Source organism: Tricharina praecox (genome assembly GCF_024521635.1).
Source record: "Tricharina praecox strain CBS 144465 chromosome Unknown BZA05scaffold_5, whole genome shotgun sequence".
NCBI lineage: Eukaryota > Fungi > Ascomycota > Pezizomycetes > Pezizales > Pyronemataceae > Tricharina > Tricharina praecox.
The window spans coordinates 202,704-217,314 of record NW_026250407.1 but is presented as its reverse complement, the minus strand read 5'-3'; the positions used below and the strand labels follow the sequence as shown (position 1 = coordinate 217,314).

The following is a 14,611-nucleotide window of genomic DNA, read 5'->3' as shown; positions in this document are numbered from 1 at the left end:
TCAAAGTCTAAAATCTATCATCTATCCATGGTATGTACTCCACTCAATGACTAGAAACAACCCTCGAAAACACCGTCCATCTAACCAACCAACCAACCAACCAGCCCAGCCAACCAGCTGAAAGAAACAATGGAGCCAAAAGCCTTCCAAAGCCTCCTAAAGAACCAAAGAAAGGAAAAAGAAAACCGAATGCCATTCATTCATTCATGCACGTACTTGGTACCCTATCCAGTACCCTATCCTATCTATCTATCTAGCAAGCCGAAGAGAGCAAGCACATTTCACAAAGATCGTGGGCAAAATCCAAACATCATGAACCGTAAAAACCAAGATCAAACCCGAAAAAGAAAAGAAAGAAAAAACAATCCAAAGAAAACTCAATAAAACAAAGCCCATTTTCCTTTGCCCCACTCTCGTTACGCCGGTACCGGTATGTCAAGTAAAGTAAACAACACAAATCTCAGCAACAACCCAGAAAAATTCCATCTAAAAGAAGCACATGGAAACCGACAAGATCTCGACGGAAGTAAAGACGGAAGAGTAAAGTGAAGTAACAAAGGAACAGGACAGAAAAATCAAACACCGCTGCCTTCTAGCCACTCATCGTAGCAGAGCTCAGCGCCATCCGCGCCCTCGACCGCCCAGGGCTCGACATCATCCAGAAATCCCTCCATGTCGTCGCAGTATCCCGGCAGTTCTCGCACAAACTCGGCATCGAACGGCCCCTCCGTGCCAGCGCTCTCCAAGATCTGGCTGGCAAAGAGCGGTTCGAAGTCGACTGCTCTACTGCCGTCTCCGTCTCCGCCGCCGTTAGGGTCGTGCATGTAGTGGCTCGGCAGGAGCTGGTACTGGTCGCCCAGGAGCAGCGGGTCGACGTTGGAGTTATCATCGCCGTCGTCGAAGGCCTCCGTCTTGACGTGCGTTCGTGGCTGCTGCGGAATGTAGTGTGAGCCTGAACCCGGTGCTTGCGCTCTGCGGATGGTTACGTCTTCTATTACCGCACTACCATCAAGGTTTGAGATCGGGACGGCAGACGACGAGGCTCGGACCGTGGTTTGGTAGTATTGTCCCGCCATGTCCTGTGTACCCATACACGCCGGTGGGGTCTTCCCAGGGTTTGTGTGGTTGAAAGACGAGCGGTGGGCACCTCCCGCTTCGAGGTCGTAGGGGAAATTGAGGTATACCAATGAGTTGTTCCCCGCTGCTCCTGCTCCTACTCCTGCTCCTACTCCTGTTCCCACTCCTGCTCCTGCTCCTGTTGATTTCTGAGGGCGTTTTCTGCTCGCAGGGGGTTTCTTAGCAGAGGAGCTGGAGGCCGAACCGACGAGGGCGAGATCTAGGCCTAGGTCTAGGTCGTCGAGATCGGTGATATCGCCTTCAGCCCCGGCCGCCTTCTCTTCAGCAGCGGCTTTGGAACACTTGCGTTTGCGGGAGTTGTTTTGTGCTTTGCTGGGAGAAAATTTGTAACCGGGATGTGCGGCTTGATGGTTGAACCGTTCCAGTTTCGCCATTTCGTTGTATTTCTCCCGTACCGCTGGCGGTTCCAGCGGCCAACTCTCGCCACTGACGGAGGAGACCACTTGGTGGTTGTTCTGCAAGCACCACAACTTTGTGCGTTCGGCGTAGGCGGAACGGTACAGCATAAACGAGTTCATGGGCCGAGTGACGTATCCTCCTCGCTTCTCGACCTCCTGCCAGCGTGTTTCGGCCGACCGAGTGACCCAGCTCTCCATATTCCGTACGGGAAGGTGGTGGTAGTCTCTTGTTAGCTCACTCAACGGCTTGGTGAGCTTTGGCAACTTTAGTCTGTCTGCCTTCTCGCCTGGAGCCTTCCTTTTGCGTGGTGCTCGGACGGCTTTCGGTTTGGGCCCTTGTTTGTCTTTGCCGGCAGCGACAGCTGTGTTGATTGAGCCCGAGAGGGATTCCAGAACATCTTCAGAGGGTGTGGGTGATGGCAAAGTATGATCAATCTATTCGGTACGACGGGACGTCAGTATTGACCTATCGGAGCCCGTGCATATTGCAGGCGAAGTGTAGAAGTTGGAATTACTCTTTCCCATGCATCACAAACGTGATCACCGTTGTCCTGCAAAACCACACGAGATTAGCCCTTGCGAACGGAAGATCTGTTCGGTTAGGTTACACATACTCTTGAATCCATATAATGATGATCCGTCAACATATATCCCTCGCCGCCCTACACTCACAAGAGAACTGTAAGTGCCCATTTCACAATCCCAGCCGGGTGGTCTTCAATACCCAACAAAAAGCAAAAACTTACCATCAAATCATCATCCTTCAAGAACATGGCCGACCTTGGGGGGTTAAACAGATCGAACTGATTCACGTCGGATTTCCATTCCACCATTCCACCACCGTCCCCGTTGCGGTCGCAGAGACCCACAGGTAATGCCGGTGAATTTGACGTGCTGAGCTCGTAGTTGCTGTGCCGATCCACAATCGGCGAGCCTTCAAGCTTGTACGGTGTTTGGGCCGGGGAGTAAAAATATCCGTTCCCACCGATGTTCAGGTCCTGTGGTGTTGATGGGTGCGTGGTCTGCAGGAATGATGAGGAAGATGTTGATGATTGCTGGCCTGGCCCTTCTCCGGCGGTCGAAGATGTAGACGAGTTGGGCGGAGAGAGTCTCTCCAGATCCAATACGGGGTGGTGGTGGTGTTGGTGATGGTGGTGGTTGTGGTGGTGAAAGGAGGAAGATGAAGGTGTGTATGATGGGGCGTTGTTGTGGTCACTGGCCCGGGCCACCGTGTAATGGTGCGGCACTGCTGCTTCTATTTCCTCCGATGACATGGGATGAACTCGTGGTGTTTGCTGAATATGTGTATGTTCGCGGGATCGTGTTGCCAATCGGCTCGTTCAACCTCTATGCCAAACGAATGACGAACAAAGAGGCTGGAGCTACGATCGTCTGAGATGATAACAGTCGTGATGTCGATGTTATTCAGCCTGCCAGCCGGAAGTGTTGTGTGTGGGGGGGAGGGGGGGGGGGGAGTGTTTGGACGACGTATATATGCCCGTGAACGGGTGGGTGATGGCTGGTGGAGGAGGGTCGGAAGGGCGTATGGGGAGAGTGTGTGTGGGGTAAAGTAGTGAAAAGAGATGAAGGGGGGGTGGATTCCGGCCAGCTTTGTTGGGAGGGTGACCAGAAGGAAGGTAGGGAAGTGGATATGGAGGGGGGGAGGGCGGCGGGCGGGGTGTGAACTGGACAGTGCTCAGTTCCAATCCGGGGTGGTTCGCAGCAGCGTGTGATTGGTGTGACTGGGGCCAATACCTCTTTGTCGATGGAGGTCCGCCGTCTGTCGTTGTGCACGCTTCCTCTATGGAGCTACAGGGCTATTAAAGTTGAAAATGCGCACCCCCCAATCGGGCCCTACTAATAGCCGCGGTGGCTACCGCTACCACTTTTGACAGGCTTGGAAGGAGCGGACTTCTTCCTGTTGGGATGGATGGCCTGGAGGTAGTTGCAGATGGGATGGACGGATGGATGTGTGGAAGGTCGGGTGGATTGTCCTGACAGGTAGTGAGTTGGGCGAGGAGGGGGGGAGTGGACTGTCGTCAGATGTGGCTTCCTGCTGCTGCCCGTTGGGCGGGTGGGTGAGGGAGTCAGTCCTTCGTCTCGGAAAACCAGGTCTGGTGGATGTATTCCGCAATAAAAATCCCCCTTCCCCCCTCCCCAGCAACCTCACTTTAGGAAACAGAGATAGAACAGAAATTGAGCCACAGACACGAATCTACTCCCATCTGGCGACCCTCCAACTGGCTCCTACGATTCACTAAAATACCTCTGTTGTCCGATTGGCCAGACTCCACAGCGGGCAGAAGATGGTCCAAACCCAACAGCAGGCAGAAGGCAGAAGATGGTCCAAACCCGAAATCAATCTTGCAGGACAACTGGGAGTTATGCAATGCAGAAGCTCGAGCGGTGGGAGAGAGTGGGGGGGACGTGGATAGGTGCAGCTGATATTGGGATCTGGCGGACCGGTGCAATCGATTGGCCTACCGCAGGCTAACTGGTCCTTTTTTTCTTCCTTCTTTTCCTCCTTCCTGCTTCGGAGACGTTGGCTTTTACGCTCGCACGCAATGCAATACGGAAACACCGTGGCTTCCAGGTTGGTCGGATTAGATACTGGGACAGTATTGCATAAGATATATACCGGGCCAGAACTCCTAGTATCACTGGCCAAGTGGACGACTTCCAGTGGCAGTACTTCTAGTGATGGCCGGTACGGTGAGGGGGGAGTATGAGGAGGGAATCTCGAACGGGGGAAAGGAAACGGAAACCTCGCAGTGTGTGATTTCGATGCCGATACTCCCGCAGTACCTAGAACGATCACAGTATGTTTTGCTGCTCGGCCAGTTGTGTTGCTGTTGCAAAGGAACCTCGCGTTCGGGGCAGTTGAGTTAGAACGGAGCAAAACCCGATTCCTTCTTCGCCGACGCACTCTCTTCCCTCCTTCGCCGCTCCCGCAGCCCTGTGAGCCTGTGAGTGAGCTGCCCACCCCCTCCACAGAGAGAGCAGTTTCGTACTTCTTTGTTGCAGCGTCTCGGGCGGCAAATATCTGGGTTGGGTTGAGTCCCGTGAGAGGCGGGGGGGTGGGTGATAGCGGCGGTGTTTTTGCTGGATGATTCTGGTCGGTCGGGGGTACCAGCTTCTCGGGTTGAGAAGGTGGATACAGGCCGGGGCGGTAAGCAGGTACAGTCTTTGTTCGATTTCGTACTGACACCTGGGAGAGAGATGGGGGGAGAGAGAGGGAGCGTTGGACCTCGATCAGGATCGATTGGACATACCACACACTCCCCCTCCAGAAAGCACAGTTGGCGCACTCCCCCCCCAGATCTTCCGAGAGGATCGGCTGAGCGAGTATCCAAACGGCCGGGACATACATAGCCTATCTCGCCGATACGGTTTGGAGGCCGGAAGAACAGCACTCGCCGGCAAGGAGAAGGGAAAGGGAATTATGCCAAGGCATGAAGGGGAAAGAAGCGCCGATGGACACGAAATGTACATACATACGCGTAAGCGGGAGGAGCGGAATGGAGGAGGAGCTGAGTGCCTCCTCATCGGCGGTGGTGGTGGCGGTCCGAGCCCGCTCCGCCCGCTCCGCCCGCCCGCCCGCAGGACGTGTCTGGACTCAATTAACGGCCAGGCCCGACGATCAGATTACTTTTTCTGGATCTTGACCACGTGAATGAGTGCTGCATCGATCCACACCCATCTTAGATGCCCACTGTGGAACGCGCATTCCGCACGAGGGAATCTAGACATCGGGATATCTAGTGGCTCCACTCCAGTCAACCTTTCGCAGTAGCTGTGTCACATAATTATTATTTTTGGGCGTGGTCCGGATTTCGGCCACGGTACGGACCTTCGCCCCGGCTTCGATCCAGCGCACATACCTCTCGGAGAAGAACTCCCACCCCGTCGTAATCACATATCTGATTCAATCATTCATGGCGGAGGTGCAAATCATATCTCCCGCCGATACAAAAAACGGCCTAGAGAAAGGTGCAAATTTGACCCCCACCACACCACCACACGACCATGACCACCCACTTCACCCATCATCCACGCTCCGGACGAGATCCGTGGCGTGTACGGATGGAAGACGCAGAAGGCAGAAGAAGGGCCAATCCGATCCGTGGACGGAGGTAGGCAACATCCAGCATCAGCGGCGGCGGCGGCGGGGTGCTTTGCAGCTGCAGGATGCCGAGAGCCAGACATGCAGCGCTGATACCTATCGCTTCGGCTGACAGCACAGCTGTGCGGGCTGGTACGGGCTTGCGCAGGAATTCTGATCACGGGGGGTATCGGCGGGGGGAGATCCCGGGGGGATGTCGGCGAGGCAGGGAACATGCTACTGCCCTCCGTACAGTTTGCTTCCAGCCAGCCAGCCACAAAGGGCACCTGCACGACATCCACCCACCAACCCATCCACCCACCCATAAGCAGCCATCCAACCATCCAGCCAGCTAGCTAGCTCCAGCAGGGTCCAACCATCGGGGGGGGCACGCGCAGTGTGGCCGCACTCCGCCAACTACCACAAAAACGGCCGCAAGTTGCAACCACTGAACTGCACATGCAGCAATCTCCTCCCGCTCGTTCTCCCACTTCCCACCTGTCAACCAACGGCCTCTAGCTCTGGTCGGCAGCAAGTTCCCCTCACGGAAAAACCGGCCGGCCAGCACAAAGCCAGCCAGCCGGTCAGCCAACCAACGAACCAGCCAGCCAGCCAATCTGCCTGCAGACTTCATGTTCGTGATACACATCTCCTGTGGCCACAACGCACCCAAGCAGTTAGCACGAGCTCCAGCCCAGTGCTGGCACTTGTCTGCCCCCCCCTCACCCTGCATGGCCAGCTTCCACATATATAGTATAGATATAGGCAATCTGCCATCGAACTGCCGGCAGGCTCATGCTAGATACATGTGTGCCCCACCCAGCCTGGCAGCGTGACGGAGGTACCTGACAGTCGTGGTGTCGGCGGCGGCGGCGGTTCGTGGGCGCCGTTTGGCGAAGTGAAGTGAAAGATCCAACATCAAAGCTTAATTCGGCTATGCGTGATGCGTGTGCCTGTGCAATGCACATCACCATCACCATCCATATCACCACCGTCATCATCATTTGCATCTGCATTTGCGTGCTCACTCTCTTGGCAGGGACCCACACACACACACATGCACGTACATATCCCTGTGGTTTGTAGTTGCGGGGAGAGGGGGAAAGCATCTGGTTGGTTGGCCCGGTGGGCTTCGATGGAAGCCCATGATCACAGGCGTAGGAATGAGATCCGAAAGCTTCGGTCGTTGACGGAAAAATGTCAAAATCGGATGATTTTCTGAGCAGCAGAATGATGCTAAGCATGGGAGCAACGAACGGCGGAGGAGGGGGGAGGAACGAGGAAGGAGGACGGAGGCCGGAGGACGGAGAAGATGGAGGAGGGAGGGAGGGACTCAGGGAAAGTGCACATCGGCCATGTGAGGAGGCCCCTTCTTGCTGCAATCCTTGTGTGTTCTAGAACATCCAACCTCTCGGCGGGAAGGAGGAGGGAAGGAGGAGGGAAGGAGGAGGAAAGGAAGGAAGGAAGGTTGATTTGATCTACCACCACCACCCAAATAGTATATTGTATTTTCCCATTCGAGCCGCGGTCCGCAATTAGTGCAACACAACTCAACGACGCAACGCAACCTCCATCAAGCCTCTAAAAAAGTATGATCTAAGGTTTCTGGACTCTAGAGCTGTAAAACTGACAAGATATGAGACATCGAACGCCGTGATCTGTTTCATCCCAAACTCCCCATCTCAGAAATTCCCCACCCGTGACAAGAAAACATCGAAAACATGTCGTTGAAACTGCATCGCTGCCTATCTAAAGGTTATTAGGCAGAGGTCCTAATTCTGATCGGGCTCTCCAGTTGGTAAGTCCCTAGACGTGCCGCCGCCGCCAACATCTGCCATACCCAAGGGCGGTTTTCCAATAGTAGTAGCACTGTTCTCGATATCCATCGCGATCGGCTCCGTGAATTCGGAGTGTTTTGGCGAACTATTAGCAGTCACCGCCGAACCAACAGCTTCGTCGAACGGACCTCTGGCCTTTTCGGGCGAAGGAGGGCCTACCCGGAGCTTGATGATCTGCGGGCTGGGTGGCAATCCGTTCGGCTCTACCGGTCCCTCGCGGCTCTCCTTGTAGCGCAAGCACAGGTCGCAGATGAAGTCGGCATCCTCACCACCTGGCGGCAGTTTCACACACTTGAGGTGCTGCCAGACGTCACAGGAATCACAGGCGATGATGTTCGTTCCATCTTCCTAGAGGCAGACAGTCAGTATTCAGTTACGCAAGTGCTACTGGTTAGATCTTCAGCACTCAAGCATACATAGTTGATTCCGTGAGCGCCGCATACACAATCAAAGACCCAATCCTCGATCTTCTCCTCTTTGGGGGGCTCAGCTTTAGCTCTTCTGGACGACCTTCTCATGGCGGAGGATGAGGAGTCATCAGCAGAAGTGCCGCGACTGGAATTGGCCTTGGAAGTGATCATTGAGTGACTCTGCGTTTTGAGTCTCTCTTGCCTGATCCTCATTCTGATCGCTCGCTCCTGGATGACATATCAGCAATGTAAAGCATGTAATCCCCGTGTTCCCACGACAACATACCTTCTCCTTCTTTTCGGCCTCGAGTCTCTCCTTTCTCGCTGCAGCCGCCGCCTCAGCTTCTTTTTTCGCTGCAGCCGCCTTCTGCTCTTCCTCCTTCTGACGAGCAATCTTGGCGTCTAACCGTCCCGACCTCTTCCTGTTGGCAACCGCCTCCTGCAACTGACGCTGTTTCTCCTTCTCCAGCCAGGTCTTGGTCAAGTCCGGTACCACCTCTTCCTTAAGGTACGCCCGAAGTGCCTTCTCGTCCACATCCTTGGAGTTGTCGAAGCTACTGACGAAGACAGTCCAGTCGTGCAGCGAAACACATACACACGACCAGAGTCCACCGATGCTCCGCTCTTCCTCTCCGTCCTCCTCCGCCGTCGACACCCGACGTCTCTTGGCTGCCTTCCTCTTGGCTTTTGACTTCTTTGGCGGCGGCGGCGGCTCTGCAGTCCAAGGTGTGCGCCGATACAAGCGGTTATCATCGAGGATGTAGTAGGTATTTCCGGCCCTATCGTAACCCGCAGGCTCCATTCTCTGAGCAGACCACACGTTAGCGTAGCCCAACCCAGCGCACTTCGCCCAGCACGTTCCGTCCGATCCCACTTCGCAGCTGCACCCAAAAACATACCCACAGCAATTGCTCTTTCTCACCCGCATTCTTGACCTTATCCCTGACCCTCTCGGGGTGCTGGAATGCCCAGACGCTGAGCTGGTGCAGAATGCGCACGCGCGTGAAGACATCCAGCTCCACGAACCTTCTTGCGGCGCCCTCGGCCTCATCTCCGAACGGGTCCGGCATCCCCGGCTTGCGCGCGACATACTGGCGGCGCGCGTACTCCTCGAACTGCTCCGGCACGAGCCCGCGGTGCGACGATACCGCCCGCAGAAGGCCCATGCTGATCCGTACGATGATCTCCGACTGCGCCGTGAATAGCTCCGTCTCGAGGTCCTATGTACATATCGGACGGGTTAGCATTAACATAGTGGCGCGGGATATATACCCCCGCGGAGGAAGCGTGCGCGGTACGTAGGACTCACCTCGAGGCTGAAGGAGTCCGGAAGACCCAGCAGATCCGTGCCGAAAAGGTACAGGAACTGCCCCAGCGCGGCGAATTCCTCCAGGTTCCGGAGGCGCTCCAGGTCTGCCGCCGAAGACGGCGGTGGTTGTGTCGACATGTCCGCTGTGAGTGGGAGCAGTATGAGAAGTGGGTGGAGGAGGCAAAGTTGTCGAGTGGTGGGTGGAACTCGATGTTGTTGTTGTCTGCTGGGTTGGGTTTCCGAGCGCGTAAAGTATATAGTAGGTACGGTAGATATCTGGATCCCTCCCTCTCTTCCTCGGGCGGTGTCCGTCTGTAAGAACTGGCAATTACCTACTACTACCCCTGCTCGAAGTTATGCCGAAGTGGGTAGCCGAACGAAAGGGAAGAGAATTCGCTTAGGGGTCCTGAAGAGGGGAGGGGGGGAGATGTGATGGTGTGTGAGGGTATGTAGAGTAGAGTATGTGTGGAGGGAGGACGTTGACGTCGTGTGTCGGTGTCGTATGTAGCTTCGGACGGCGGCCGATCACTAGATAAGTCCAGGAGGACGCGCTTGAACCAGGAAGCACGCGATGTGTGTGGCGCTAATTAGCGTGGGGGCCAGAAAGTACTCTAGTGACATGTATGCTACGGTAGCCGTTCCTGTTGAAGGCTGCTTCATGGTGGCCCTGCTGGCTGGAAGTATACATGCATAATGCCCTTTAAAGATTCCCTGGAGGCAATTTGCCGGTTCGAAAGGCTGCAATGAACCATTCAGACTCCTTTTGATGGTACCAATGGTACTTGGGTACAATGTTACATCCAACCATGTGAATACACATACCAAGGCGCGTTGTCTGAATGGTAGAGTACGTGTTCCCTGGATGTCTTTGGCCGTCCAAGTTCTATGTACATACTGAAGAATGACTGCATCTAGAACTCAAGCGTAGAAGATCTCACAGCTTCAAATTTCAATCGCGGTCCTGTATCATAGATTTGCACTCGCGATCTGCGGTATCTTCTGAACAGTACCTACCGTAGTTCAACAACAGTCCTCTAATAATATTGAGCGTGCCACAAATTTATCATTCCTAATCGTCCTCATCATCATCCTCGTCCCAATCCCCAAAGATCTTCTTAAACACCTCCTCCGACGCCTTCTCTGCTTCCAATGCCTCATTCTTATCGGCGTCCACCTGCAGCACAGCCGGTGGTTTGACCGTTTCATAAACCGGCGGCGCTATTCCAGCGCTGCTACCACCAGCACTGTAGCCCGGGGCCGCTGATTTCGCCTGATCTGTGGGGGCCGTGGTGGTACCCAAAAACTGCACATTAAACCGCTTGCACAGCAGCCTATTGGGTGCAAACTCGATGATGCTTCGAGTGAGGGGCCCATATATGCCAAGCTTTGCGGCTGCTTCCGCAGGGTCCTCCTCTTTCGCGGCGGGACGGTGGAGGAGCACGTCCGAGTCGAGCCCACGGTCCATGTTCCCCTGGATGTTTGATGCGAAGGTCGAGGTCGTGAAGCGTGTGGCCATTGACCCGGTCAGTGGCTTGAAGATCCGCGCTGCGCCAACAAATTCGCCCATCTCTTTGGCCCAATCTTGTGTGTTCATGCCGTATTTCTAAGGGTGTCAGCGACGGTGGGGTTGATGGGGGAGAGGTGATACTCACTCTATCGGGGAGGCCTTCTTTGAGCCCAGCCTTTACTTCGAGAAATGACCTGTACCGCGCCTGTTTGTCCGGGTCGTCGCCGTACGGCATGTATCCACCATTCAGTGCCATTATTGCTGCTTCCGAGTCCAGCGGCGGGACTATATCTGCGATGGAGGGGCGGGCAGCGGAAACCGGGGCTTCACCGAGTCCCTGGGGAAGGTTGGTTTTGCCGGTGAGATTCGCGATTCTGTTGCGGGCATCGGGAGTCAAGAAGTCAAAGACAGACTTTCCAGGCAGAGGTGCTTCCCCCAATAGAGCCCCGCGCGCTCTGGGATTTAGACTTGCGGCCGCCTTGTCGGCAGTGGTGGATGCGGCGGTTGGCGCGCTCGCCTCTTCTGGCGTCCCCTTCCAGCCGTCTGGAACTACCGGCGGTGGATAGCGAGGTTCGGCCAGCTGCACGGAAGCGTCCGAGAGGATGAAGCCTGGTATTGGCAGTCGGCCATCGTGGCACTTGCGCGCCGTTTGGTAGCTCTTCAGCGTTGTCCCTTTCTTGGGGACAAACACGTGCTTTCCCACCGACGGCCGAGCCACAGGGTTCTTCTTCTTTGGCTTGTCTCCTCCGATGACCTTGTTGTACGTCCACTTTGGCCGGATCTCGTAGATGTCTTCTTCATCTTCCCCGTCGTCGTTGAGCACACCGACTCCGAACGCGGCACCGGAGGCTTTCTTGGGCTTCGACGTCGATGGTCTCGAAGCAGTACCAAATGCAATCTCCTCATCCTTCTCCTCCTTCTTCGCAATCGACTCTTCCTTCGCGTATCCCAGCCCTTGGGAGTTATCCTTGCGCTTGAACGCAATCAACCTCGAGTTCTCGGGCGCAAACAAAAACGCCTTATCTTCCTTAGCCGCGGTCGCCGCCAGGTCACCATCGAAATCCCTCGCCCTCCTCAGCGTCTTCGGGCCAATCCCCTGGCCCTCCTTCCATCCCATCTTCTTGAGCAGCTTCGTCCCCATCGTATCCTGCATAGCGGGCACCAACAGATCCATCAACGATCTCCGCTGGCCAACAACATCCTCCGTCCCGCCGACCCCGCCGATCCCAGCAAAACTCTCGCTCGTCTCGAGCTGCCGCGCCTCCTCCGCCTCCCGCAGGTCCTCCTCGTCCATGAAGTCCTCCGGCTTCGCGGCACCGGCTTTCGTCGCCCGCGCCCCCCGCGAAGACTTGAATGTCGCTGGTGTCCAGCCTGATTCCGCGCATCAGGTTAGTGATGACGTCGACGAAAACGAAAACGACCACGAGAGGCCGCGAGGTGGCCTAGCCGGAGCGTGGAGTGGGTGCTGACCTTCTTTCGAGCCTACGGTATTGAAGTAGCTGTATGTGTGCGTGCACGCGTCAGCTCCAGCTCCGACATCATGTATACCATCTGCCGCTGCTTGTAGGAAGGAGGCAACTAACCCAGCACTAAACCCGCCCGTAAACGCGCCATGAAGCCGTTTCCTGCCGCGATCATCGACCACCTCTTGTTTCCACACGGGCACGTAGGAGCCGTCGTCGCGGGTTGCGGCGTCGAGTGCGGGCAGTGCCCGCCCGTATACTGCGAATGACGCCGGCGGCGGACGCTCGAATTCGCTGCGGGGGCGTTTTTGCGCCATGAGAGTGTTGTGGGAGCTCGAGGCGATGTTGCGTAAAGTAGGTAGTTGGAATTAGTTAGATATCCAACTGCTGGGATCCGCGATTTGAGATTCCGCGTGTGAGACACTGAGACACTCGCGTGCGCACGCACTGGGGTGCCGCTGGCTGGCTGGCGGGTAACAGACGGAGAGCTTTTAGCTATGATATGATGATATCTGCGGCTTCGTATACACAACTTAAACTTCAAAGGCCCGGCGATGCAGATAGTTACGGTACATACGGTACCTTCCTACCAGTGTATTGTACGTGAGTCTTGCTGCTCGGCCCGGCTTCTCTAGAGCCCGTCCGGAACTGGCGTAACGGACGCCGGACGGTACAGAGCCCCCGGTGGATAGCCGAGAGGACACCCTTCAACGGTGGGTTTTACCTTTTCTCGGGCATCCAACACTGGTGGAGCAGGTACCACATAATCGGTATCATTCACGATATCCAACCAACCTCCACCGCAGGTCTGCAGCTGCCAAAACCCGCGCACAGGTCCCAGCCTGTCCAGTGTCCAGTGTCCAGTGTCGCCGTGTCAGTGGCCTCACGTCATCGGATATCAGCCGAGCTCGTCAGGATCGATTTTCAAACAACCCATGATGGTCCGTCCGTCTTATACTTTATGCGACTTCATGCGACTTCATGTGACAACAAATTGATTATCTCGCGCAACCCATGATCCCCTTCAATTTCATTTATACCTACCCCCCTATGTGGAGTAGGTTTGTGGAGTAAGTGGCCCCACCCAACCACGTCCAACGAAGTCGTGCGTCGGCTTGTGCATGCATGGCTGGCTAGATACTTGAGGCATACATAAGGGAGTCCTTATATACTTTTCGGAGGAGATTTGATACATACTTTGCATGTGGAGTCGGAGTGGGGGGCGAGGAGGAGGGGCGCACGGGCGGATAGCGCGTCTATGGCGGCGGCGGTGTTTCGTGTTAAACGATCGCCTTGCTACTATGATCTACCAGCCGCTTCTCGAGATATGTGGTATATGTCTCTGCGCCTACATAGCATGCGTCGTTCGACTTTGGAGTACCCGTGATACCTAGATGTGGAGGAGCAGGTGGGCGAATCCCTTCGTTCAATGAAGGGGGGTTTTGCTATTCTTCCTGCGTCTACTGGCCTGCTGCCTAGTAACTATTGGTAGGCGCTTCGTTCCTAGGAGGGGGTGTTCGTTTCGAGTGGGCCATGGCGATGGATGAATGGATCAGTAGGTCTCGGCTGGTCGGGTGGTTCCTTTACTGCTTCGTCCGCTTCTTACGCACCGACACATTCGTGGTCAACTATTTGGGTATGGTAGTAGATGTCCCCGCGCTCTCGGCCGCGACGCCAGCCGGCGTTACTGCTCGGCGCCTGTTCTATCCGGGCTGGACGGTTTCAAACTGCTCCCTGTGCGTCCGCAACGGCTCGCGCTACCCCGCTCCCTTCGGCCCCTCCCCCATCCCCCTCTTCGATAGGTACATGCTTCCTGTCAAAGGTGATTGTTATGCATTTCGCCGGGGTGCCTGGAGATCGATGATCGATCTCTGTCAATGCGTGGCCTCGCTCGCCAGCCTACATATGATATCTGCCACAGATATCAGTGCTCTTTCTCATCTGTAGGACGGGTACGGCATGCAGCTTACCGCGAGCTTTGTTGCGGATGCGGGGACGTCGGAGACGGTTGGGATGGAAGAATCCGTTTCATGGCATTACCTACCGCACATACTGCGACTCAGTGGAATCGCTGATATCCTCACGGGGTTGCGGTTGCGTCACTGATCGGCGCACATGCTCGACTCTCGAGTCCGGTTCGGACTGGCAATGATGCTTCGCCCGGCCTGTATGTAGAGTATCAGTACTCTAGTGTACCGGTATGTAGGCAAGTACCTGATGCACCGTCCACGCCGGCCGCGCACCCACCACCACCACCATCACGCTCCGCCCCGGCCGTCCCCCGGCTGACTGAGCACGAGCTTTTATACGCACGCACGCATGCGGAAAAGCAATATTCACTAAGCGGTCGAATGTGGAATATGGCTGGCTGGACCCGCGTTCCTGTGAATGTTCCTGTTCCTTGTTGTGGAGACGTGCAGGGGCGATCCATCCACTCCGGTCAACTT

At 55.6% G+C, this 14,611-nt stretch overlaps 3 protein-coding genes across 3 annotated transcripts; all 3 read right to left on the bottom strand.

Moving 5' to 3' along the window:
• Positions 1 to 575: 575 nt before the first annotated feature.
• BZA05DRAFT_369184 (uncharacterized protein) lies at positions 576 to 2,396 on the bottom strand (the record flags this gene model as incomplete). The annotated part of the gene is made up of 4 exons (XM_051481612.1): positions 2,282 to 2,396; positions 2,150 to 2,197; positions 2,051 to 2,086; positions 576 to 1,970 (listed from the first exon to the last, which is right to left on the bottom strand). Exons 1-4 carry the CDS (start codon positions 2,366 to 2,368, stop codon positions 576 to 578), a joined length of 1,566 nt encoding a protein of 521 aa, XP_051341895.1. The 5' UTR covers positions 2,369 to 2,396.
• A 4,752-nt stretch (positions 2,397 to 7,148) lies between these two features.
• BZA05DRAFT_389313 (uncharacterized protein) lies at positions 7,149 to 9,778 on the bottom strand. The gene is made up of 5 exons (XM_051482759.1): positions 9,195 to 9,778; positions 8,785 to 9,105; positions 8,172 to 8,690; positions 7,892 to 8,113; positions 7,149 to 7,823 (listed from the first exon to the last, which is right to left on the bottom strand). Exons 1-5 carry the CDS (start codon positions 9,330 to 9,332, stop codon positions 7,410 to 7,412), a joined length of 1,614 nt encoding a protein of 537 aa, XP_051341894.1. The 5' UTR covers positions 9,333 to 9,778; the 3' UTR covers positions 7,149 to 7,409.
• Positions 9,779 to 10,051: 273 nt separating this feature from the next.
• BZA05DRAFT_215265 (uncharacterized protein) lies at positions 10,052 to 12,736 on the bottom strand. The gene is made up of 4 exons (XM_051479645.1): positions 12,285 to 12,736; positions 12,172 to 12,200; positions 10,847 to 12,072; positions 10,052 to 10,797 (listed from the first exon to the last, which is right to left on the bottom strand). Exons 1-4 carry the CDS (start codon positions 12,479 to 12,481, stop codon positions 10,264 to 10,266), a joined length of 1,986 nt encoding a protein of 661 aa, XP_051341893.1. The 5' UTR covers positions 12,482 to 12,736; the 3' UTR covers positions 10,052 to 10,263.
• Between the last annotated feature and the right edge of the window lie 1,875 nt (positions 12,737 to 14,611).